Below are 27,985 nucleotides of genomic sequence, written 5' to 3' on the forward strand. Positions count from 1 at the left end.
GAGGCCTATGTTCAGCTGTGGACAGTTGTAGGCTGATGAGATGAGATGCGATGAGATCAGAATTAGTTACAGTTTAAAAATATATAATGTTTTAGAAACAATCTCTTAAATTATCTTACACCTTTACAGGAAATGGCCCAATGGAAAATAGATTTACAACAGAGCAAAACATTTATTTATATATTTTTCGTGATCAAAAGTCCCGCTATATATGTTTCCGGTATCGATAAAATCTGTCGAGTTTTTTTTTGAGTTCATAACATTCAGACAGGCCGACCGATGCAAGGTTTATAATATATATTTTTAGAACGTTTTAAGGGGGGTAATTCCGTAATATATATTTGTTGCGTAATTTCAACCGTTTATTCAGTGCACACGCGGAAGCTCTGAAAAAGAATTTATTTTCCCGTTTTTGCAACATTTTTTATTAATGCTCGTCTCCTATTGGTCATAGCGTGATGTTATATAGCCTTCCTCAATAAATGAGCTACCCACCACTAAAATAATTTTAAATTTCGATCAAGTAGTTTCTGAAATTAGCGCGTTCAAACAAATAAACAAACCGTTCGGCTTTATATAATAGTATGAATAGATTAAAATATTTTCTTCCTAAAATAATATAATCCGTATTTAATATTATTATTGGGTCGGTCGTGATGAGTTCTATTGGATTATCAGTTCGAACGTTAGCGGCGCTCACATTTAAAACTCATTAACAAAGTTTCCGTTATCAGACATCTGACGAAGACAATTATCGATTTATATTGAACACTTTTCACGTTATATAATGAAAGCCCGAGTATTTAATGACGTATTGGAATTAGTTTTACTTAACGACAAAAGAATTAAATAAGTATATGATTTATCCTATTTGAGCGAAAGTCGGAACGCATACATAAAACAGCAATAAACAATTGTTTTGAAAAACAATTATTATCACTTTCTAGTGTATGTGGAATTTTGCAGATAGAATTAAATGTTTCAGCAACAGATATTTATTACATACCATAATACAATTCTGTTTTAAAAAGACCTTTGCCTTTAATATTAGCTATAATATTAAAAAAAAATACTGAATAAAAATTCGAAACAGTAAAGCATTCCATTACGTTCCAATTAGTAATAATATCTCAATTTACATATCAATAAGACTTACCTTCAGACAAGTAGAGTCGATCAGCATCGTTGTTCTGTTCGCAGGGGCGGTGTCGCAGGGTGACGTGGAGCGAAGGTCCACGAGGCGGCACCTCTGGTGGGGCCGGCTCTGGTGGCGACTCACATTCACGTTCGCTCGTCTGCCCACTCACAGATGTTGGATTACCTATGGCATTTTAAAAAATCTTCGAAATCCATTTTTTTATTATAATCATAATCTTTTATTTGCATTGAATGTAGGTACAAAAACATAGGAATGAAACACCAATGGGTGACGGAACTAGCCGGTTTACCTAACGTTAAGCGAAACGACGAGTAGCAACTCCATACGGATATTTTATAATAAACCACTCTCTGGCATTAGACTGCGCTCGTCACCCCGATACATACATACATACATAACATCACGCATTTATCCCCGAAGGGGTATGCAGAGGCGCAACTAGGGCACCCACTTTTCGCCAAGTATGTTCCGTCCCATGATGTGATAGGGGGCGAGCCTATCGCCATATCGGGCACAAATTCCAGACTCCGGGCTGATACTGAGCAGAAAAACCCAAATATCACTTTGCCCGACCCGGGATTCGAACCCAGGACCTCAGAGCGCTATTGTACCGGACATGCAATACAACTACGCCACCGAGGCAGTCCCGATACATTCTATGTTGAATCTAATAATGCCCGGTATTTATGCTGGCTACAATGTCTTTCAAACCGGAACACATCGGTGTTTGTACATTGCACAAAGTTACTTGACGGTAGAAACAGACATTCCAGCGGCCTACTTATCTCCCTACCGGTTCTTGTATATGAAACAGTTACTACCCTGTAAACTGGAAGGTTAAATCTTTACTTTTTGTGCATATTAATGTAGACTGCCTTTACAAGAGCTCCAGTGCAAGCGCCAAGCAGTTTAAATGTAATTTTGTATTGCAAATGGAACGTCAAAAGTGTCTTAACAGGTGCCCAGGACATGATCCTGTCACCCACCGGTCCTTTACGACTTTGTGTTATCAAAGTTCTATTAGACAATCTTTTATTCTGTGTTTAGTTAAAAATGTGTACTGAAATCACTAGCACCCGTTAATTCCAAACATGTTTGTAAAATTTAGTCAAATTATGTGAACGGCATTTCAAAAATGGATACACATGAAATACCATTCCAATGCAAACCATTGGAATGTTAATCTGATTATTGGGTAGCACATTTCTGATATATATTAAATTGCTAACATAATTCACAGTAAGTAGATTATGGTAAATTACGTGAATATAATATAATATTGTGTAGATCTATATAAAACATATTATATTATACTTGTCTTTATATAATCTTCAAACTATAACTTTGTAATATTTTTTTATAGTCGCTCCTTCTTTCTTTCTCTTAACCCTATTATGGCTGGATACTAGACTGCTATACAATATAGTTTTGTATTGTTTATTAAATTTCATGGAACCCGATACAGTACTCTCTCTATTTGGGTAATAAACCTACCAAAGAGAGATGACCTTATATTTCCGATACTAATGGAATTAAATTGTAGGTGTATCTTATCGATGAATGTAAGAAAATTCTAAAACAGTAAGACATTACTGTAATTACTTAAAACATAATGAATAGCTGGAGATGTTCAATACTCCAAATTATTTTTTGAGATTAAGAGTTCATATCAGCAATGTAATCATTTATGTGACTATGGGTCTCTTTCACAACTTCTTAGTAAATTTAACTCTTCAGATAAATGTTTAAGCCGGTAAAATACAAAAACCAAGCTCCGATCTATAATCCGTAATGTATGGTAATAAAATGGGTACTACCTACATTAGCGGTTTAATGCGATAGCTGAGAAATAAAATTTACTTGAAACTTGTGAAAGAAGCACTAAATTTATCTAAAAAAAACGCGGTTCCACATAACATTTTAAGCCAAGTTGACCTCGCAGGTAAAGATTATAATATTCGAACGTTAAAGGATATCAGGAGTGTTTCTAGACGAGTGAATAGCTACGTACCACTCACGTGCGTCAGGGAAACAATGCCAAACATCCTTATCAAAGGCATGCACCCTCCTACGTATTAAGCTTATAACTACATTATATAGGTAGTGCAGAATGCTAACAATAACTCGACAGGAATGTAAACCTAAATACATTTCCTATTCAATTACATGCCACTTTTAAACATTTTAAATAGATATTTAATGTAAAGTAATATCCTGGTATTACTTTGTTGTACATATAAGTTATATACATACATACAGATGTATATATAGGTCGATTACAGAACCTCCTTTTTTAAATTCGACTAGAAATTACCTACATTTATTCTAGTATACGTAAAATTTGATGATATTTGATATCTATGAGGTTCCTGCGAAATGTATTGGTGACAGAGAAAGCTTTAGTTTGAAATTTTGATTTTAACAACTAGACATGCCATAACTATTGTATAAAATTGGCAAATTTTATACGTAGTGAAAAATTTATTGCATAACTCTCAAATGCGAAAGACCGTCTAGGTATCTACCTAGATACCACTGCAATATCAATGTCTATCGCCAAGCAATTTGCATGTGCTGTTGTTTTCCGGTTTGAACAATATTGTAGCCAGAGTAATTACTGGACATTATGAGACTTAATATGTTATATCCCAGGGTGAGCAGCGGAGTACTTACTACTTACTTTGCAATTCAAAGTTGAATTAGATAATGTCAAGTATCGGGATATATTGTATTGCTACTGTTTATTTAATTATTAAAAAGATACACATTATGAAATACGAACTACACTATAAACAATTTTGTCTGCTGCATAATTTGGATTGACCGGGATATTATCACCGTCGTTTAGAAAATCAAGATGAAGTGAAATTCTTTCGCTTTGCGAGTTATTATTACGATTTCTGAAGACCCAAACTTTTATAAGGAACATACTAAGATATCGTTTTAATGTAAAAAAATCATTCATTGAATTTTATTTATATTGTGACTCTTTGTGTCCAAATCCAGTTTGAAAACATATAGTCGGTTTTAAAATATTCAATAACTAAATAAATTACTCACAACAAAAAACTAAAAGGTAACTTTAATTTAAAGTTGCATTTTACCGTTGTTGAGACAAAGTCTGGCATTTCTAACGTTGTTATCGTGCGCAAAATCATCGCGACGACGGCGTGAGAGAGTACCGCCTGTCTCCCCGCTGAATATTTCTTCACCTAATGGGCAAACAAAATAAATACAGTTATTTTGGCTCATTCTGCTATGCCAAAGCTATGTCTTAATTGTGGAATGAAGAAATATCTACGTACTTTTCAATTATCTATAATTAATATTGTCACGTTCTAAATAGAAGATCTATTTTAAAAGAAGGTATTAATTTCATATTTATTATTTACATTATATTTTTATTCTGTAGGAATTTTATACATGTCGACTATTTGAATATGAGTTCAAACTAAGCAATAAAAAAAACACTTGGAGACCGGTAACGCGTATTTCATTCCGCTGAAATTTAAATTCCGTGATTATTTACTAAGAGACTTCGTCGCCTCAGTTTACAGCCTCTTCTACATAAATATTACTACAAACATTGCGCTCGCGCACATTCGCTTTATGTGAACTCGACCTTATAACCAATATTAAATTCAGCGCTCACCTTTAGAGTTCCTATTCCTTCTGTAGTAGCGTCGATTGGTACTCTCCAGCGGGAAAGGCGACGCTTGTCGCTGAGGGCTGCTGACGTAGCGCGGAGGGTCTTCGCCGCACTCCGACCCATAGATGCGTCTCTGTTCATCTATAACACAATGATGATATTATACAGCTGCCAATCTTGCCATTACATTTATATACCTTATATATCTTATTATATACCTTTATTTTTTATTATTAATACTCTACTATGCTCTAGCCTCGGCTATATAAACGTGGTTTGAATGAAAAAGCATAACATCTTAATCATTGAAAAAAAGAATGAAACACATTCCTTGTAATTAATATTTTAATGTAAATATTGTATATTACTTAATTACCCTGATGTTGGTTTAATTATATTTGCTGGCATTTATATGCCTAATTTTATAAATGTAGGACGCCTATAAAATGAAGGTCAGAGAAACAAACTTTGAAATATGTATATACCTTTCTACCGTAGATAGCCGATTGTTAAACTAAGTCTGAGAAATATGTACGTATAAAGGGCCATGTAAGACTGAAAATAAAATACCGCTTTTTTGAATCCTTTTGAGTCTACATGTTGTTTAATCTAATTCAACTCTAACAGAAAAACCGTAACTAATCTCCCCGAGTTGATGGGCAACGGTGACTTTTTAATGTTGTGCGTTAAAAGGTAACCATTCTATTTTAAAGATCAAACATTGCACAAATATATGGTCCAAACATGTTTTTTTTTTGACAAATATTCCGTTTAATTCATTAAACCATTTAATTTTAATTTTAATTAAATTAAATTGATTCTAAAATCTTAATTTGATCTCATATCTAATTACAAAAATATTTAAATATGCTACAGAGTGAGTAAAAAGTTCTGTATAATACCGTTAGCTTTGCTTTGTAATACTATGTAATAACAGTGTGTACCTAGGCCGGTGGAAACAAGCAGTAAGTTTAGGGAACGCAGCCCGAGGCGATGCCTTACTTTAAGCTTAAAACACATACAATCAAACTAATAACATACGCAAATATTAACATAAATGTTCAGTCAGCTACCTATAGACGTGCCTACAAAAAGTGTAAATTGTTTCATGGTTTCGATAGAAACTAAGTACACAATAAAAATAATTTTAACAAAAAATTAAACCGCCTTCAAAAACCACTCAAAACCAAAAAATAATTCCACATAACAAGTATATATTGGATACCAATTTTAGAGTCGGTGCCTAATTAAAATTGCTAGTTAGCTATATTTGTTGCATAGTCCATCTATGATCTAAATTTCTTTCAAATCAATTAAAAGGAGTAGGTTTGCGTTTACTACTAACAAATATACACAGTGAAAGATGTAATACCAAGCACATGTATGGTGTTTCATCTTTTTATTTCCTCTTTTTTCGATGCAGGGAGTGTAATACACCCACATTTGACCAGCTATATGTAACAGGGGAAGAATTTGGGTAGTGTACAGTTCACAAATTTAAATATTTCCTTAATAGCTTTCATTTGCTGTGCTGCGGTGGTGTGTTTATCTCCGATGACGATCTGACTTGCTGACTTTGTACGCTGGCAGCACATTGTTTTCGTATATTCGTTAATGTATTTATCTAGCTTAACTAGCAATTTTAATTAGGCACCGACTGCAAAATTGGTATCCAATATATACTTGTTATGTGGAATTATTTTTTGGGTTTAAGTGGTTTTTGAAGGCGGTTTAATTTTTTGTTAAAATTAATTTTATTTTTTGCTTTTTTGTGTTAGTAAAAAATAGACTGTCTCAATGGCATAGTTGTGTTTCGCTCACGATACGACTATCGCGCTGAGGAGTTACACCTGTGAATACCACTGAAAAGGGGAAAAGGTGTGATGCTATATATATGTATGTAAGAAATTAGATTCAAGCAAACCTAACGCACAAACACAACTGATATATTTGGCTCACAGTACAACTATCGCGCTGTGGTGTTACACCTCTGCCTACCCCTGAAAAGGGGAAAAGTGTGATGCTATATATATGTATGTATGTAAGAAGTAGAGTCAACTAAACCCAACGCAAAAACACAACTAATGTGTTTCGCTCGCAGTACGACTATCGCGCTGAAATGTTACACCTCTGCCTACCTCTGAAAAGGGGAAAAGGTGTGATGCTATATGTATAAGTATTTGAGAAGTACAGTCAATCAAACTCAATGTAAAAACATAACTAAATACGTCACAGGATACTAAATTCGCGATTTCGTTTTCTTGGACGACATAATTATTCTAGTTTTTTTTTTATTTTAACACCAAACTACCGAAGCGATGTTGAAAAAAATTTTATGGGACCAATCTGGAGAGAAATTCTTTCGAATAAAAAAAGAATTTTCCAAATCGGTTCATAAATGAGCGAGTTCTGAGGTAACAAATATACAAAAAACAAAAAAAAATTCACGTCGAATTGATAACCTCCTCCTTTTTTTGAAGTCGGTTAATAATAGGTATTACTTATTATAAGCTGCCTGCTACGATAAAAAGGAAAGGATAAAGAATTTCCCTAAAATAAATAAAGTAGGTTAACCACAATAATTTGTAATATGTATTTTATATAACTAAAAATACCTTGCTTATTTTTTCTTGTAAAATAACAAGCAAGTGGGTGTACCTGATGGGAAATGATCACTGCCACCCTAACACATAACTTGTTATATAATAGTATAAATTTATGATATTATGGTATTGGTATCATAAAAATCCACCATAATTATGTCGGATAAGATTGTAAGAACACTCCAACTTAAAGTAAGTGCAGTTATTTATATTGCGAGATGGTTTAAAGTCTACACTTTGTTGAACTTTCAAGAAAAGTTACATTAGAAATATTAAAAGGCCAAGTTATGTAATACTTACACAATTTGTAGTCAACGATAACAAAACTCTGAGAAGTAAAAAGTAAATTAGTTACAAACAAAAACAAAGCTAGTTGGCCTTATCTTTTGCAAAAAAACGTTAAATATTGCTCACAATTCATAGTGACAGCAAATTTGATAAGGAAAAGCCTTTCTTTTAGTTTAATGTGGACATACTTAAGAACCATATTGTGAACTGTATATGTAGAATGAAATTGTAGTCACTTAAAGAAATTACACATTGTAGAAAGTTTATTTAATTTCTGGAGGAAAAATAATATAAATATTATGCATATTAGTTAGCAAAGCATATTCAATGAAATATTCCTTTATTTTAGGCGGAACCGAACAATGAATGAATCGAACCGCCAATGAAAGAAATAATATATTGTTATTAATTTACATCTCATATAAACTGTGAATAAGAACTTTTGCACATTTTCCTAGAAAATTCGTCTTTAAAAACAGGTTTGTGTATCTATTTGGAATAGTCCGCTCCTAAATTCAAACTAATAAAAAAATAAATGCCCTATAGCTAATTGCAACATTTCTTTTCCCTGTTAAAGTTAACCACAAAGAATACTCGCATTTCATACAACATAGTTACAAGATATGCACATTGCGTTGGAAACAACAATTACTTTCCGTTTTTATTTGCTGTACCCTGCGTTTGACATTTCTTTTATTTAACAAAACGAACAAACGAAATTTAAAAGAGTATCCTAACTGGTTTATAAAGGGGTCAGAATTTAGCGTTAAATGAAAGTTAAACGCGCTCTGGTATGTAGCCAAAGGCTGTATGAAACTAAACACCTTGTTTTAGTTTACTCGACGATTTTACAAACTCAATTAGCATTACAACCTCTGAAAGTCACTTTTGGTGAAACAGCATAATGTAAACGCAAAATCTCGACTACGCTAAAAGCCCCTTAACCGCATACCTATGTTATTTATACGCTTAACTGAAACAATTCACAATATGGATTTATCCGTAATTTTAATTACACTCACATCATGTTGGATAAATTTATGGCTTTATGTATAACGTTTCGTAGAATCCATTTATTTTCTGCTTTTAAACAAAATTATACCCTTACGCTAGGGTGGGTTACGTTAGATCAGTTAATAAAAATACTGTTCCTATTATTCCGAGCCGAATACTTTTGTGTTTCTCTCGGATGGAATTTTTATAATTGATTTTACATATTTAATAAATTTTATTCATCTATTAAACACAAAACAACCTTGTTTACTCTGAATTAAATTTTAAATGTGATACCGAAGTGTAATAGAATTTGCAGGCGGCTATTTATTTACAGACGCGGGGTGCGGTTGGGGTTTTAGACTATGAAATATGGGTAAAGGTGGCTATTGTATAAAATATTTTGCTTGTTCTCGGGACGGGCGGGGTAAACAACTTGTCAGCCTGTTTACAAATGCAATTTTATGACGACAGAAATGTTTATGAATTGGAAACGTTATCTGCTTCAATAAAATGATTCATATTAGAGAACCTATTTCGCTAAACATATCACAGTGGAGGGACCTACGAAAACTATTTCCAACAAAGTAAAAGCGCCGTACAGACCTTATCACCTTGTTGCAGAGTCGTGTCACAAATGACGACTACGAGCTTCTGTCAAAGTTTTGTTTTTATACATATAGTGTGTCAGTGACAGTTGACTTACACGATTGCTAAATTGTTATATACAAATATAATTTTCTTGTTATAATATGTAAATCGTCATCATGATGATGATGATGATTTACATATAATAATTCTAAGATTAGTGAAATTGGAACCTAATCATTTCATGACTGCTATAAAATGATAACTAATTATATTACAAATAAACCACAAAAAAAAAACTGTAACATAATCAATTTCCTGGTTATCAATTTTAAAGTCAGCGCCTAATTAAAAATTAACATTGTTTCGCATAGTTTTTTATGTATTTATCTAGGTTAGCTAGCAATTTTAATTTGTTACTTTCACTAGAACTGGTGACTAGTCAGACGTATATTATACGGCAGTGTAACCATTACAATACAGGTAATGTTAATATTTTCTTTACAACGGTTTTATTTTGTTTTTGCATTCGTAAAAATAGACTGCCTCGTAAATGTAGCAGTAGTATTGCATACACGCTACGACTATAGCCCCAAAGCCTCGGATTCGAATTCCGGGTCGGGCAAAGGGCTATTGGGTTTTTCTACTCAGTATCAGGCCAGTCTGTAAGTGTGCCCGGTAAATGGCGATAGGCTCGGCTTATTACTTGGGACCTATAGTTGGCAAAATGTGAAAATATAACCTCTCTGCTAACCCATAAAAAGCGTGATGCTATGCATGTATTTATATAATAAACAGGACTCAAACAAACCAGCACAAAAAAAACACTCACAATTGAGAACCTCTTTTTTGTTTAAAGTCGGTTAAAATTATTATAATAGTTGTAAACACAATAGCTATAGGATTCGTGCCAAATTCACTCGGGACTGCGTACAGTATTTGGAAATTCCAAGTACTTTTTCTTATCATAGATCACATACATATTTAACTAACGTTTACCAATCATCTCCTGTGATTCTCTACCCTACTTGGACCTCCTTACGGTATAAAATCACGTGCATATCACTCTGGTCCACAACCGAGATGCCTCCCTCTAGTAAACAACTGAAGATTGAATATGAAAATTTAATCGACTAATTTAATCATAATATCATACCTATCTTCGATAGGTATTTGTCAGGTGCGATATTAAAAGTATTTATTTAACGTAGTAAGGTTCTATAATGGTTTATCGCTAGCTTGAGCTAGTAGCAGTATATATAGAGATTGTATTGAGACTTTCTAGGTCGATTTGGATATTGAGCAACCCTTCTTGTGGGTTTTTAGTACAATTTGCCCGGAATAGAATTCAACGAACTGTTTTGCACATGCTATATGTTGAAGTGGGCTAAAGCCAAGTATAACAAAGAGTGAAAGTATGTTATACAATATAGGCCAAATTGAACCTTATCGTGGTGTCTATAAGACCGTATGGGGGAGATAATGCACCGATCTTTTTTGATAATTCTCCGGTTATCATACCAATACCTAAACAACGTCATGAAACAGGTCCTACGAAACTAAAATAAAAGCCGTATTAATTCACATTCATATCTTCAACGAAAATATTTGTATCCACTAAAAAGCACACCTAGTCAAAAGTAAAAAGTTAGAGAGATATATTCTCCCAATTAATTCCATTATCGCGGGAGGTTGGAGAATATAAATTATTTCAACACACTATTTTCGTGGAAAATATGACTTCACGTTAACATGAAGTTAGATGCAAATTATTTACAACTAATTCAACTGATCTATAAAACGCTAGCGTATTTTTTACCAAGAATGCTGCCTTTTTGTCTAACTTTAAACACAAAGAGTGGGTGAGTTTTACGAGAATCCTAGAATAATTCCGACTGAGACTTAACATTCATTTGCAAAGAACCAAACTTTGACAAGTTAGGTTGCATTTAAATGCCAGGGTGTGGCGGTTGGCACCCGACGCCACCCCTTCGTAATTTGCATTTTTTAAAGTCTTTCGTACCTTAAGTTCGCGAAAATAGGTTATAATTCGATTATATTTAAGAATGTTTGATTATAAACTTCGCTAATGCATATAAATATTTTAATGCTACGTAATTCAAAATAACAACGCTACAAAATTAATTATCCCAATTATAATATGTAGATTGTAACACTATTAACCATTCTTTATAGATATTTTATAAAAGAAAACCATGCAAAACTTAGCATTAATAAAATTTATGACGTGTAGAAAAGAGATTGTATTTGATGCCGTTTTTTAAAAGCGTCATAAGCAGTAAAAGTTTTCCTACAAAAATTGCCAGACTTCAAGAACTATAAAAGTTTCATTCCTTTTCGCTTAATAACAATGAGTTATGATAATATTAACAACTACTAACAGTTGTTCAGAGAGCAGGAAGTCGTGCTCGGCGTGAATAGCATAAAATGGAAACTATTGTTGCCCGCTCTCTGCAGAATACGTAATTGCTAAAAAATTAAATACGAATACATTTAATACAAGTTTAAATGCGCCAACGTACGTGTATTGTTACAAAACGATGAATAACTTTTCTGATAGAATTATTCTTCCGAAACTAGGTCAAAATGTTTGTTGAATAATAACTCTCTTCAGGGAAAATAATAGATTTCTTTACTCTTGCGATGAAAATGACCTGAATTAAATTTTCACATTCAATCGTGGGTTGTTTGCCCCTGAGAGCGATGGCAGCCCGCGCCGCGCCACCCGCGCCACCCCACCCAGCTGTCTGCCGTTTGTCATCATACCTATTTTTGTTTTCGTTGATATAATGGGGAATAAGCTCAATGTAATACTTAGCGTTAACATTTCAAAGACCTAATATGAGCTATGAAAATTTTTGATAATACGATTATGTTTTATTCTTCAACTTTATCTAGAGATTAACACTAACTTGTTATCTGCCTTGTCACACTAACACCATTAGAAAATTTGAATTTTAAAACACTGCATAGCGCTGTACTGCGCCCAAAATCATGACGTATCAGATTTTAATTTCCAAAATGGACTAAAAATATATTATTTTTACTATAGCGTAGGCTGGCGAACATACAAGTGAGTGACCTGTGCTGCCCTATATACACGCAAAATACTAGAAAATTCCTGGAGGCGCTCCCGGCCCATATGAAATTTGAAAGGAGAGCGCTTTATTAGAGCTTCCGCAAACTGTCAGTGAAGCGGTGGTCCTAATGTGATAGACTCGGTCCATTCATACAATATCATTAGGTCTACAGCATGATTCTATCATTTTTAAAATACTGTCCATCATGTAATAATTAATGAATTGATTATATAAGCCATACATTGTCCCATGAATTATAATATGGATTTCGTCATCATTGAGTCAAATACAAAAGTAAGCCCATTCATCAAATACTAATTCCATGAAGATTCCACGATACGCTTTCCACTATTCAAAGTGGTCAAATAAGTTTTTTCACTCACACGGCAAATTAAAACACGCTCACGCAACTTGAAACTTATTAATTAGCCGGTTTTGACAGCATATTTTGGTACAAACAAGACAAATTGAACTTGAGTTTACATTTTACAAAGTCTACCATTAAGCGAAGCCTGATAAAATAATAGATGCCACAAAAACCACTTAGAGCTATTTCCCTAGGATTGCGTGACAGCAACACTTAATTTACAAGCTCCATTTAATTTGAACTATTTTGAGGCTCAGGCTGGAATTTAAATATCTGCAGATAAGGAGCTCACGCGAATTGTACTCCGCCGCAACTGCGGGGCCCCGACTAAATTACGCTCTTAAGGAATAAATGTTAAAGGGGAAATTTTCAGCTTTTTTGGGTGAAATGCAAAATACTATCTTCGTGCACAGCTCTGAACCAACGTTGTTACTTCTATAACGTGTGTTCGGAGTTATTTTTGCATTGAAGGGATGGGCCAAGCATACGGTTTAAATGTCTTTAAAATGAGGGTATGGATATAATCAAAATTAATACGTCCATTTTCCAAATAATTTCCCTCAGAATATTTCAAAAAAATCAGTAACTATGTAAAGAGACGCTACTACTGCTACCAACACGTTTAAAAGAAGCATTACAAAAACAATCAAAACATATAAACAATCTATTTATTCAATTTCAAACAACAATCTATTTATTCAAACCATCATGTAGGAAAAAACAAACGACTCCGTACCAGAAAACGGCATTAATCTAGCCACATAAATATAACGAATTATAAAAATTACAGAATCTGGTATAATAGGTCTCCACACGTTTTTATTGGCGCATGGCTCACGGAGCAAAGTGCTGAGATTAGACACCGGCCCCATCAATTACGAGTAATCCGAGGCACGTGCGTACCGCTCATCGCAAACCTATGGGGATTATTGAAATTTTATCTACATACACGCTACATGTACGGATCTGCCTACAGCTCTATTATCTGACGTAAGTACCCAAGAGTAATATATTCATTTTATATCGAACTCAGTCTATGGGAAAAAAAGATAAGAATGTATTGTTGAGTGTGCACGTATTCAACTGGAAATATTCCCAAGAAATGATATATTTGTTTACATGTAAAATTTATTTCTGTAGGTCCATGTGGTTAAGGTAAAAAATATACAATTATTTTTTCTTAAATATGGGCTTAAATTAGCATAAATCATTTAAAACATTTTTATGGCTTAGATCGCGTTATAAATAAATCGATGTAATTTTGATGTATTTGTTTTAAAATATAATAAACTTTATTTAGTACCAGGTAAATGTTACAATTGACTCTACTTATTACTTAAAACAAAACATCTTATCTTCCATAGCTTACCTAGAACAAAAATAAACAATTTATAGTGGCTATCGTTGTACCCTATTTAAAGACAATACTTCGTTGGATAATATTTTTTACTTAAAGATGTTAGTGGAGGTTTGCCTCAATAACATGAGTGATAATTAAATATGTACTACATCGCTAAATCCACCCGGTTGTCCGCTAGGCAATCGTCTGAAATATTCAATCAACCCTGTTGGGTAACTAAACAGAATTACCAATTACCTACTCACCCCTGGTTTTCATTAATGAATAAGCGTTAATATCCGTAATGTATGTCATGTCTCGCTTGTTAAAATAGTAACACGGTATTAATTATCACCTCTTTATTTGTATAGTTACTATTTTTACATTTACATAATAATCAAGTATTATACGAGTTTAAATTAATATTTACTAATCCATTAACGCTTTCTATTTAATTGTAAATGTAAAGTTCACGGGAGCAATTCAAAACTAACATTAAGGCTCACACAGTGGAATCGCATTAATCAACAGGAAATCTGGTTTTGTAAATAAAACATAATTGAAATGTTAATGACCCGTTAAAGTTACTTACCTGTTACCCCCATGCTTGCGGTTTCACGAAGTTAACTGCGAGCGCTCTGGTAAAGAGAATAAATGAGCTCTATAGCGCCCTCTCGTGACCTTCCGGCGAACAAAACGACAAAGAGAAGTACGGCAACATTTACAGAGAAAATGGCCGCGGGGCAGCGAGTCGACCCTCCACCCTTTGTTTTCTTACAGAGTCGCCGCACCGCGCACGCCCAACTTGCCTAACCTTCCACAAAATTCATTGCGGACTTCGGTATACATTTGAAGCGAATTTGATAACACGTTTATTAACTTTGGCGAACTTTAAACAATGTTAATAGTTCGCGCATGAAATTAATCAGCAGCATAACAATTATTTTCCACTTTGTGATATGTAATAACGCTTGAGATCGTATGCGCATGCACGATTTTCTAGCTGCACATCACGTCTATTGTGTGTTGCGGCAAGCTAGCGCGAGTTCGAGGGTTGAGACGCGACGCTAAGAACGAAACCCACAGCAAGAATTTCTAAATCTTCATAAGATAATGGATCGCTTGGTGAAAGAAAAGGACCTCTCCGTCTTGAAACTTTGTGGAATTCCTGACTCGTAATTAATAAAATTACTTTTTGGGAGCTTTACTCGACTTCAAAGAATTTTAGCATAAAAGAAAAAAGTTAAGTAGATGAATTATTTTTGAACAGCAAAGGGAATAATTTTGGATATTTATACACTTAGAAGCCGAGTTATTTCGAAGATAATTTCTTTGTCGTTAAGAGTAAAGCGTACTGAAAGAAATTAGATTGCTAAAGAATAGAAAGCATGTTTGAGGCAATATTCACAAGCTATAATATATTCAGCTACTTTAAATAATATTTACTTGCACGAAGAATATTAAATGTGAGTATTGTGAATACCGGTTTCCGGATAAAATAATTGCAATCGAGTACTCCTGGAGAAAGCTGGAAGCCGTGCTAGCCGTGCACAGTGTGCACTCAACAACGAATTGCATTTAATGTAGACTATCCAGAAAGTATTTATTTTGCAATTGAAATCTAAGAGATTTATAGAATCCCTCGACGATACTCTCGCGAGATATTCTTCAATTCATTTTTCATTTCGAGTTGCAAATAAGTGTTAAAACAAATTTAACGATTGTATTCTTTTTCTTCCTACGTCTCCGTCTAAATTTAAGCATTTAGTTATATACAACTAAATGCTTGTAACAACATGGACAGAGGCGCAACTGGTGCACTCATTTTTCGCTTTATAGTCCGTCCCATGCCCATAGGGGGATTTTAGGTTTGTTTACGTTTGTTCTAGTTTTTGTTTTTTATGTAATAAACAACACATAAAAAGTGTTATTTCTTCATTATGCGTATACATTGCAGTTTATTCTTCTTATCAATTATTTAAAGCTAACTAAAAAGTAATATTTGCTTGTCTTGTTAAATAAATATTACCTACATTTTAAATGGTTATAAAAGTTTTATGCTATTAAATGGAATGAAATGTGTCGTGTAGTGGAAGGTTAACTTATCTATGGTTTCAAGTGATAACAACCCGCATAGTGATGTTGACAGTAGAGTTGGGTCTACATAGCTAAATTTACGTAAAATTTTATGGTTTTGTTAAAAGATATAATCAATTGTGCCATTCTATTAATTGGTTAACTTTGTGAATCTAAAAGTGACTAGGTTTTACACCGAAAACCGAGTTGAAAGATCAGCTTGTACTACTCTCTTATGCGATATAGCTAGTTCAAAAGAAACTCCACACACCACCTTACTTATAAGTTATAGTAAATAATAACTATCACATAGAGCACCCAATATTAACCGTTTTTGTATACGCATCTGTACAATTTAATAAAGCGACATATAAATAATCATGCTATTTGTTGAAATCAAATAATATCATGTCAATAAGGTTTTCAAAGCGCACCTCGCCCCCAACATCTACTGGCAAAAACCACCTGTCACGACGAAAACATTTATCATAATTCTATAGAATATGGCTCGAATCAAACGTAAAAATGTGGTGACGTCATAATAACACATTCGGGGACATTACCGCCGCCTCCGTTACGGATTCCTATAAATTTTTATCAATAAGTTATGCTCACGTACAAAAAAGTTCATGCTTGCACGTTTAGGGGTCGGCTCGCACTTGACAGGCTTTTTCATACGTGCCTTCAACACAAAGGTCCGCGTGCTCCGCTTAATTGAATAAACCTAACTGCTTGTGATTCAGGAAAGGTAATATCAGGTGCCTCCCTCCGCTTTTGAAAAACAATAACCTGGGAACATTGCGCGGAAACCTTTATACAAAAGAGTCGCTCAATGAAGTTGCACGCCGAAGAATTTCCATGCAATAACGGGGCCTAGCTGCGGTGAGGATTCTTGCGGAACGCCACAGGAGATATTGCGTACTTACTGGGCTTCCCTCTAATAACAACGCCGCGTCGATACCGTTTGTGTAAGGAGAAAAATACGAAATGAAATGGGAACTACCTTAGCCAACTTGTGGTTTCCAATCTTCGCTTACTATTGTGCTGGTACGTAGACATTTTTTATTTACCTCTGTCTGGCGTATTAAAAGCTTATTAGCATTCAAATAACTTGTAATAAGAGTACTTTGTAAATATCCATGCTGAGTTATATCCTGAGGGATTTGTTCGTCCTTCATAGAATAACGAAGGCTTGTACAAAACCTACATTTATTTTTACTTTTATTAAATTATGTTTTGTTATAAACTTACGTAGTATTAGATCATAAAAAAATTTGAATGTCATTATTAAAAATTAATAAATTAATGTAATAAAAAAATATTGTAGTGAATATCATGTCCTTTACTATTTATTTAATTATATATTTTTTTTCATTTACACAGGTGCGATAACATCACAATTATATCCGTTACATTACATTCTAACTATATCCTGAAATAATTATTCAATTATTTATGATGTTATTTTTTTAATAATGCATAAAAATACACATTAATTAAGTGTTATATTATTACATTGATTGAATTAAATTATTCTCAATACGTTAGTATATCAGCGCCTATACACGGCTGAAACCCATCTGTCAACAAGAACACTGCGAACTTGTATAAACTTAATCCGTATGTGCTTCTCGGTCTCTCCTTAAGAATTCCCCGGCACGTAGTTGCTCTTGCAACTAATTTAATTAATATTAGTCGGATTGTTCGAATTCTGTGATATCACTTAGGTGTTCAATAGGCACACTTTTATGTTGTTTTACAATACAGCTGGATTTATTACGCTATAGAGTTATTTCTATGAATAGATGTTTCTAACGGTCATCCTAGTAGTAGACTTCTTGTGTGCATCTTCGTAAATTGTGATTACTATACAAATACTGTTAACTCTATATATTGAATCATTCGCGTGATTTTATCTTCTCTATATCTATTAATTTATCAGTTTCCTTGGTTCAACCAAGTAGGCCTGTTCAGCCCTTGGTTGCGGAATATTGTATATATATCCCGCAATAAAAACGCAAATACGTAAAGCTAAGGTTTCATTTGTACCAAAATGCGGCTCTATTCTATGTCTTTATAAAAAAATATAGATAAAACATTGAAATCATCGCGCTGTTTCAATAAACCAGTATCTGCGGCGCGTAGTTCATACGGGCGTGAAGTGTGCACCGTATCAGTGATAGAAACGCGCCGCCCGAGCCAGACGATCGATCGCCAAAATTTGAAAACGCATTAATGGCCGGTGTAGTAGTGCATTAAAGCTCGGCAAATACCGCCACAGGGCGGGACTAATCACATTAGTGCACATCGCCAAAGGTAATGCTGGTAACAACCCTAAAAAGCCGCCATTTGCATGTCAGAACGGAGCCGAGGAGCGCGCCCGCACTGCAACCTACTAAATTATTCAATCTCATATGAACCTCATCGGAGCCGGCTCATAACTGCCAGTGTGCCGGACAAAAGGCGTGTCTGACTAAAGAATTAATCAAAAACATACATATACTTTCCGCTTCACGGTGCTGATTCTAGTAGAGTCTTACGCATACTTATCGCTTCGTCACTCTTTAACCAGTTTGTCTTAAGATACTCACATAGCATCAAAAAACATAATTATAATTCCTTTTACACAATGCATCATAATAAATTAAGCGAGTGTATGATATTAGATATCTCGAAACAATGAATAAGCGTCACAGTTATTAACAGAGTTATGTACACATGCCTACTAGATAAAAATTTGCAACGGTCATTTTCGACGCAATTAGTGCAGTAACGGATATCACGTTAAGCCTCAAGAATGCGTAGGACTGTCAACGATGTTTCCAAACTACACGAACTTTCGCATTGAAAGATACTTAAACATACGTGGCCCCTTTACAGTGAATGTGTCAGACGGGAGTTCTCACACGGGAGTGTTCTCTAAACTAATATCTAAAGATAGGTCACCAAGCCACTATGGTTCTCAAGCTTGCGCTTACTCCTTACAAGTCCTGAACTTATTAATACTTCCTGTATCACAATGTTAGAATTTACACACTAAAGTAGGAAATTGAACAGACATTGAATCCCTTATAAATACATTATATTAAAGAAGAACTGAAAGCAAAATAAAGTAATGTAACTAGATTGGCGACTAATTCTCTAAATCTATTCTTATAAGGAAAATTTATATTTAGAACAATGCGGTGCATATTTAATATAAATAAGAGCAATTACCCTTGTTGTAATATACATTTATTAATTCATTTGTGTTACAACATAGTTATGAAACTCAGCTTATGCACTAATGGCGAATATTCCAGGAAGTGCACAAGAGGTATTTCAGACAGATTCAAAATGTATTAAAGTACATTATTTTGTGAAGTTTAACAACTTACAAGGTTAATTATTCGACGCATTGCTTGTGCTGATAACAGCTTAAAAACCGATTGATCTAACCATACCACAGGTTAGTAACCGAGGGATACTGGGCCTGTACTTTGCTTTATGGTAAACAACGTTATCCGGCTACGGTTGTTTTTCTTCTAAATGAGGGCACATGTTATTGAAGCTATGTATTACGCACACACTTGTGCACTGTAATATCTTCTGCGTACCTCGCTGATCTCCGTTGACATTGGCTGCAGTGACCGAATTTCAGCTAGAAGAGATTCATTGATACATTCATATGTAACGCAAAATGCAATAGTGTAATTTACGTATTCCATTCGCTTATTTTTATATTAATGTACATACATCCTTTACGCCCAATGTATAGCCCAATATATATAAAAATGTACGTATAAACGTAAGCAACTCTTCTTCTTATTTTTCTTTTTCGGAATTAAAAGGATCATTTGTCATAGGTTGTCGTCGTAGATTATTCAGCTTGAGTTACACAAACTAGAAACTATTCTGTCTTTAACGTCGTGTAACTTATAATGTACCAAAGTTTCAATAAAACGACATTTGTTATTGTTAAAGATAGATCACGCTTTCCACGTATATTTTATTTACAGAGTTTAGCTGGGTGAAAATTTTGCTTAGTTTTTCCCTTAGTCATTGATCATTGAGTATGTCAAGTTTTGAAACCTGTTAATACATAAACTTATATAGATATAGCACCGTAGTATTTAGGCAATTTTTTTTATTCTCGACCTTAAATAAAAAAAAGTGTTGTCAGAAATTATTAGTATCTTTTTCTTGGTACAAATAGTTTCAAAATTCGTAATAGAATATCGAATGCTCATCTATTCAATAATAAAAATGTAACTAGCACCAATATTGAATAAAAGAATTTATTAAATTCACGCTGGTATGCGATTTATTCGGTAAATAATAGGATTTCATATCTGATTCAAGATGTATTGAAATTATGCGTCGGTGTCTCATAGCAGATTTGTAAAATATTTATACATTTTCACATTTAGCCTAAAACCATTTCTTTTTCAACTTTATCATTCCTTTAGTACGTAAAATATAATGACACTAACAAAATAAATCTTTAAATAAAAGCACAAGATGCCACTGAAACTAATTAAAACAGTAAGCAACGTATTATTCCTCTTAGCTTTTAATAAGTCTCGACGAGTTGGCCAAAAGTAAGAACTGCGATATAACAATGACTCTTTGCGAAACAAACAGCCTGTTAAAGTAAAAAATAAAAAGATGAACAGAAAAGCATCCATCGAGTACGAAATGAATGCGTCTAATAGAGCCACTTATACACGGTTTACAGAGGGCAGAGATAACGCTATTGTTGTTATTATATAGAGTGAGCTAAAGAAGACTAAACGCGCAATATCTGAGCCGCAATAACATGAACCTTTATGATAATGGACCTCGTTGGGGTAAATATTTGTACGTATACCTTTGCATATCGCGGATATATTAAAGTGCGCTCAAGTAAAAGATAGAGCGCGATCAGGCAAATGCTGGACTATTAAATGTTTGCTTGAGCGACAATTTTACTTAACTTTCTTTCACCTTCATACATTGCTTGTCACTATCGCATTACAGAGCTACATTAGTTCGGTATATCTAAGGGGAGCGAATAAAGAAATAACCTTTAAAATTAAGATTCACATAAACAAACCTAATGTGTAGCTACAGCATATTGGTTCGAGAAATAATATTACCTACGTATTGGTTGTACAACCAAAGTTCCATGTGAATAAAGAATATTGTATAATTCAAATCATCGAAATAATGTATAAAATAACGATACGTTCTAGTGAGCATAATAGTCCCTGTCGTGTTTCTTTCCGTGCCTAATACGTTCATATCACGGTCATAGTATGATTCGGTTATATATGTAGGCAGACTCCTTTAAGTTCTAAATCATTCGACTAAAGATTATAAGCGTCAAAGTATATTTACTTTTACTATGAAGATATATATTTTAGTGTTCATGTATATTATAAAGAGAATATAAAGGATTAATAAAAAGAAAAAGCAAGCTGATCGCCTAATAGTAAGAGTCTCAAATTCCCACAAACAGTTACAATATCCTACATCACAAAGGACATACAATTTCAAGGAATTGCACTGCAATTTGATAGAAAAGTATCTTTCATTATACTGGAAAATGTTAAGACTCAGTGCGAATAAGTTTTTTTAACTAACCTAACCTAAGTAAAGCATGAAGTGCACGCGGCTGCTCAACAAATCAAGGGACGAAATTTTACTGCCTAACAAATTATACTTCATTTCGCATACAGATGACCTTACCACGCAAGAAACACCATTTCTAAAATGCAAGGTTTGACCGTAAGCTTATAACTCGAACGGCGAGAGACCTTTGATGCGGTTTTCCACAAGGAATTTACAATATAAAGTTTTAGTTTATGAATAGTCTCAGTTGGTGAACTTTTATAGAATATTTTTCAATAAAATTTGCAAGTACGCCAAAGCAGGTCGGCATGCGCCCGCAACCGTCGAAAAATGCAACGCCTTTCTTTAGTCAACATGTAGATTTCATTGTCTTAAAATGTTGGAAAGCTTAGCATCGAATACAATCAAATCACGTCCGTAACAATTTTTTGTTTTTGTTCAATCATTCAAAATCAATTTTTATTGTCGAATATAAAAATTTTAGAGATTAAAAATTTTGTGCGTCAAAAATTTACAATATATTGAAACAATATCCGTTTTAGTGGCAGGTCAATTTAAATAAATATTTGTGCAATATCAAACGTTAAATAAATTCTTACTTAAAACCTAAATGTATTGTTTTATAAACATATTTTAAAAATAGAACGTTGGAAATAAAAAACATAGGCCTAAAAAATTGATAGTTTTTAATGTTTGGTAGTGTTGTGAAAGCGTAAAAAATTGTGAGATTTGATGTAGATGGTAATCTCCGGGAATTATTGGTCGTGATCAGAATCTTTATTCTAAGAACTAACACCAAGAATGGACTTTTGCGGGTCAAGACAGCTTATTTCTTGCAAAAACTACACCTAAAATCACCGAAAAACATAGATTAAAGTAATTTTAAAATAGATCGTTATTAAACATAAGCAATGGAATCAAAAGGTCATAGATAGTATTATGTATTAATTGTAAATGAAATTATAATATGTACATTTTCATATAATATTCTTTTATTACAATGACAAATGTCAATCATACAATTTACTTTTTAGTGACCATAGAGTGGCCACGAACACAACAGTTTCCTCCCCCTTTACTTATTCTTTAGAACGTAAGTCCAGGATCTGGTCCACGTGACGTTTGTGTACTTCGCCACTCTCTGTTCTGATTAAATAGTGTAGGTGACCTAGGACTTTCTCGATTCTGCCAAATTCCCACTTGTCACGGCCTGTGTAGTCCCTAAACTGCACCTTACGTCCAATCTCGAATTTCCTGGTTACAACGGAATATGATCTCGCCGTCTCTCTCGCTACCTTCCCTCTGAATTTGACATGTAGAGCGGTGCGTACTTCTCTACCGAACATTAGCTCGTATGGGCTCTTGCCACTGCTGACGCTAGGGGTCCTTAGCAAATGTTCCTTAATGTCTCGTAGCTGCTCATGTATTGTACCAGGCCCAAAACGGGCAGCATGCAGTGCCTTTTTAATCGTCTGTACGAATCTCTCTGCCTGTCCGTTAGTAGCTGGATGGTAAGGTGCTGACGTTTTATGTATGACTCCCGTATTCTTCAGGAATGACTCAAATTCATTTGATACAAACTGTCGACCATTATCCGATACTAAGGTGAATGGTACTCCAAATGTTGTGAATAAATCCTTCAGTTTATTTATACACCATGAGCTAATGGTAACCTTCGTCGGTATAATCTCCACCCACTTACTGTATGCATCAACTATTATAAATAAGGAATATCCTTTAACAGGGCCCGCAAAATCGATATGTATCCTCTGCCACGGACCAGATGGTTTTTCCCAGTGATGTACTTGTACCGGTGTTGGTTGGTTTTGGTTTAATCGGCATTCACGACATTGACTTACTAGACTTTCTATGTCTTTATCTATATTTTTCCAATAAACATAACTACGGGCAAGTAATTTCATTTTAACAATTCCCAAATGACCTTTATGCAGTTCGTTTAGTACTGTGTTTTTCAGACTAGCCGGTATCATAACCCTGGTACCTTTTAGTATACACCCATCTTGCACAGTAAGCTCGTTGTCATTATAACCATATCTTTTAACACTTGTGCCCGTCATCAGTGCTTTCATCAGTGTATCATAATCCATGTCTTTCGTGGTTTCTTCAGCTATCTTTTTTCGGTCGATTGTAATGGTGTTCATTTGGTTTCTCTGAAAAACGCTACAAGCGTCAATAATATTCAAGGCTATTTTATCTACCGGAAATCGAGATAAGTAGTCTGCGTTACTATTGCCACTCGATGTTCTGTATTCAATCGTATAGTCAAAACCAGATAGAAAATGGGCGTAGTGAAAAAGCCTCATAGTACTCATTGCCGGTAATGTTTTATGGGGATGAAATATTATAGTGAGCGGTTTATGATCTGTAATTAATATGAACTTCCTTCCGTAACAGAAATTGAAAAACTTTTAAGTCCCCAGAAGATAGACGTCGCTTCCTTGTCAATTTGGCTGTATTTCTTTTCACTTGATGTGAGTGAACGAGATGCGAATGCGATTGGTCTATCGGAGCCGTCAGGCATTCTATGTGACAGAATGGCGCCAAGTCCTGTCGGGGATGCATCTGTAGCGAGTACTACTGGTTTATTGGGATCGAAGTGCATTAGTACCCTTTCACTGATAATTTCTTTTTTATCTTGTCGAAACTCTCTTGACATCTCATGGTCCAATCGAATTCTGTACCTTTTCTTTAGCAAAGAATTCAAGGAAAACGAAATTGAAGCGAACATTGGTATGAATTTATTATAATAATTTGCCATGCCTAAAAATGATCTGAGTTCGTCAATGTTTTTAGGGCGTTCGGCGTCCAGAATTGCTTTAACTTTGTCTCTGTTTTATGTAACCCATTTTTATCAATCGTATGTCCCAAATAGTTAATGCTCTTCTTAAAAAAATGACATTTCTCCTTATTTAATTTTAAATTATATTCTTGTAATTTTTGAAGAACTTGACGTAGTCTTGCTAAGAGTTGATTTTCTGAAGATCCTTGAATTATGATATCATCAAAAAAAACATTTTACTCCTGCCAATCCTTGCAGCAATCGATCCATAAATTTTTGCCACAAGTTAGGTGCTACCTTAACACCAAACATCAAACGGTTAACTTTGAATGAACCCTTATGTGTACTTATTGTCTGCATCATGGCGCTCTCCTCATCCATCATCATGTGTAGGTACGCCTGGCTGACGTCCAATATGCAAAATATCTCACCACCATTCATTTCTACGAGTATGTCTTCAATTATCGGTATTGGGTATTGGTCGTCTTTGATGACCTTATTTAATGTAACTTTGTAGTCGGCGCATAGACGTATACTTCCATTTGGTTTAACTATCGGAACTACAGGAGTTCCCCATTCAGAGTTGTCTATTTTCGTAATAACTCCTTGTTGACACAAGCGATCTATTTCCGTGTCAACCTTTTCCTTTAGAGCGTACGGTATACGTCTTGGTTTAATAAAAATTGGTGTAGCTCCCTCTTTTAAAGAAAAATTTGCCTTGTAGTTAGGTATACAGCCAAGAGTTCCATCGAAAACCTTTGAATATTCAGCCAATAATGAGTCAAGTTTCGTATCAATATTAGATCGTATATTGTTGATATTGGCTAAATTGAGATTTGTAAGTCTAATCCATGATCGACCAAATATAGGTTCAACGTTTTGTTTGATAATATATAGCTTTCCGCTGAAAAATTGCTGTTTATATTTGCATGTCACGTATACTACTCCGACCGGTTTGATTAATTCTCCTGTATAAGTTTTCATGATAATGTCAGTTTTGAATATTTTTGTATCGAGGTTTAATGCCTTAAAATCTTTATAAGATATTGATGATAGAGCTGCTCCCGTGTCTACCTCCATCTCAACAATTTTGTCGTTAATGTGGATCTTAATCATATATTTGTCGTTGATGATTGATCTAATGACGTTCATGTTCCATGGTATACCAACATCGACAATCGACTCCTCGTTCATATCCTGGGCTACATCCTCAGCATGCACCTCCACGTGCTCAGATTGGACCAAATGGTTGCCCCTGAACGGGTGTAAACATACACGAGCTAAATGGCCCTTTCTTTTACATTTATAACATGTATCGTTAATACATCTACAATTATTAGCTCTGTGGCCTTCACTTCCGCAACGAAAACATTTCCCTTTTATGTCTTTTACTGTTATAACTTGTCTTTTGAATGGGGTTTTCTTATTTAATTGTTGCATTTGATGACTTATATGAGTAGCTTTTGATATGTAAGAACTGTCACACTTTGCTGTTTCTATAGCTGTTGCTGTACGTATGAGATTTGGTAAGTCAGTTACATCGGTACTCTGAAGAATTTTAGCACGTGCGTCATTGTCTTTAAGACCTCGGACAAATTGAAGTGTGATAAAATTATCAGCAATCGATTTATTGCAGTGTTTGCATTTAAAATCACAATCTTGTGCTAAACGTTTTAATTGTGCTGTATATTCTATAATCGATTCATTCTCCTCTTGTGTCCTTGTAATGAATTTGTGTTGAGTTGCCCACATGCTTGGTTTTGGGTCCAAGTAATCATCTAAAATTTTAATAAGTTCGGCGTAACCGACATCAGATGGTTCTTTTGGTGCACATAGATCGTATGCTCTTTGATGTAGTTCTGGAGGAATAGAACTTAAAAGCATGTACATTTTGGTTTGGTTGTCATGGCAATTATTTAAAAGCAAAAACATTTCTAATCTTTTGTAAAATTTATAAAACTTTCTTTTTTCTTTGTAATGGTTGAAACATTATCTTCGGTACTACCGTTTCACTGCTTCGAGCGTATGTAGATGTAGGTGTTGCGTAGTATGGTGTAGAAATAGATGTTGTAGGGCGTAAATCCTGTAACCTTACTTGTAGCTGTACTATCAATTCTTCAGTTATATATCTTTCTTCTATTTCCACCTCCACCTGATCATCACATTCTATTATCGATTCAATTTCCGTTTGAATTTGGTCGAACTTCTTTTGATAAGTTGTCAAATGTTCTAGTCTTGCTTTTAATTCGTAGTCTGGAATTTCTTGTTCATTTTGTATTAAATAGTTTTGTAATTTTTTAAGCTGCCCCCTTATAGAGGCTCGTATTCTTCGAAGTTTTTGTAGTTCCATATCCTCGTCGCCAATATTATGTATTAATTGTAAATGAAATTATAATATGTACATTTTCATATAATATTCTTTTATTACAATGACAAATGTCAATCATACAATTTACTTTTTAGTGACCATAGAGTGGCCACGAACACAACAGATAGTCATAGAGAAAATGAAAAAGCATATAATTACCAAGTATCAGTGTAATATGAAGGTCATCCTAAATTGCTTTTGCTGTAGATATATGTAGGTGCGTACATCAATAGCCGAGGATATTAAAAGGTCCACGTGACACGACCCCCCATCAAATTATGCATCTCGCTCTATGACTTCATCAGAGCACCGCGGCCTCTAAGGTTTCGCAGAGTTTACGTGTAAAGTTTTCCTCACCGCAGGGCGCTCCCCTATCAATTGCGGTGCCTTACCCCCCTCGCCCCGCACACCGGCGCCCCCGCTCGTATAGAGATCTACTAATGACGCCACTTGTTACGGCTCAGAGCGGACCTTCGGCCGTGTCACTCAGTGAATAACAAATTCCAAGCTGATCCTACTACGCCTTAGGTGAGCAGCCCCTACTCAAATGTTATAAGCCTCTGTTTTTTATTACTACCTTATGTCCTTTCCTCTTTTAGTGATGCCTGCCCCCATAACGGTAATAAGATGTAGATAAAAATTATATATTACTTTCAAATTCAATATATTAGAATATTTGAATTGATTTTTCTAAATGTCCCACCTAGTTTGACTATCGACAGATTTCATATCCCATAAAGAAGGCTAAACAGATTTAAGTTTTTTTATTAGTTAAAATGGCACCTAGTCAACTGTAATAAAGTATAATATCGAGGCTTATAAATAACTTACTATCAAACTGCTGCGTGGCCTGAGCGAGGAGCGAGGCGAACACCCTGTCAGCGAGCGGCGGCGGCTGCGGCGGGCGGTCATCGTCACTGCTGCTGTATCGGTCGCCCCCCCACTCCAGCGAGCGCTGCCGCCGCACGCCGTTCGCCGTCGGCACGCCGCCCGACAGACCACTCAGCGAGCCCGTCTTACCGCGTCTACCTGGCCTCTCCATTCTCAACGTGCTCATCTCAT

The 27,985-nt window shown here is 34.7% G+C and overlaps 1 protein-coding gene across 1 annotated transcript; it reads right to left on the minus strand.

Annotated features, from left to right (window-relative positions):
- Window positions 1–730: 730 nt before the first annotated feature.
- Window positions 731–27,985, minus strand: LOC115448877. Its single transcript, XM_030176466.2, has 5 exons — window positions 27,755–27,985; window positions 4,812–4,949; window positions 4,264–4,371; window positions 1,157–1,321; window positions 731–738 (listed from the first exon to the last, which is right to left on the minus strand). The coding sequence occupies exons 1-5, from the start codon at window positions 27,978–27,980 to the stop codon at window positions 731–733; spliced, it is 645 nt and encodes a 214-aa protein (XP_030032326.2). The 5' UTR covers window positions 27,981–27,985.

The sequence above is a fragment of the Manduca sexta genome, chromosome 22, assembly GCF_014839805.1.
Source record: "Manduca sexta isolate Smith_Timp_Sample1 chromosome 22, JHU_Msex_v1.0, whole genome shotgun sequence".
Taxonomy (NCBI): domain Eukaryota; kingdom Metazoa; phylum Arthropoda; class Insecta; order Lepidoptera; family Sphingidae; genus Manduca; species Manduca sexta.

Bases quoted from the DNA above. Each gene is read 5' to 3' on its own strand.
- LOC115448877 (XM_030176466.2), bottom strand. From the start codon at position 27,980: ATGAGCACGTTGAGAATGGAGAGGCCAGGTAGACGCGGTAAGACGGGC. The intron at 4,950-27,754 runs GTAAGTTATTTA...ATTGTGTTATAG, and splicing joins GGCCACGCAGCAGTTTGATA to ATGAACAGAGACGCATCTAT. The intron at 4,372-4,811 runs GTGAGCGCTGAA...TTTGCCCATTAG, and splicing joins AAGGAATAGGAACTCTAAAG to GTGAAGAAATATTCAGCGGG.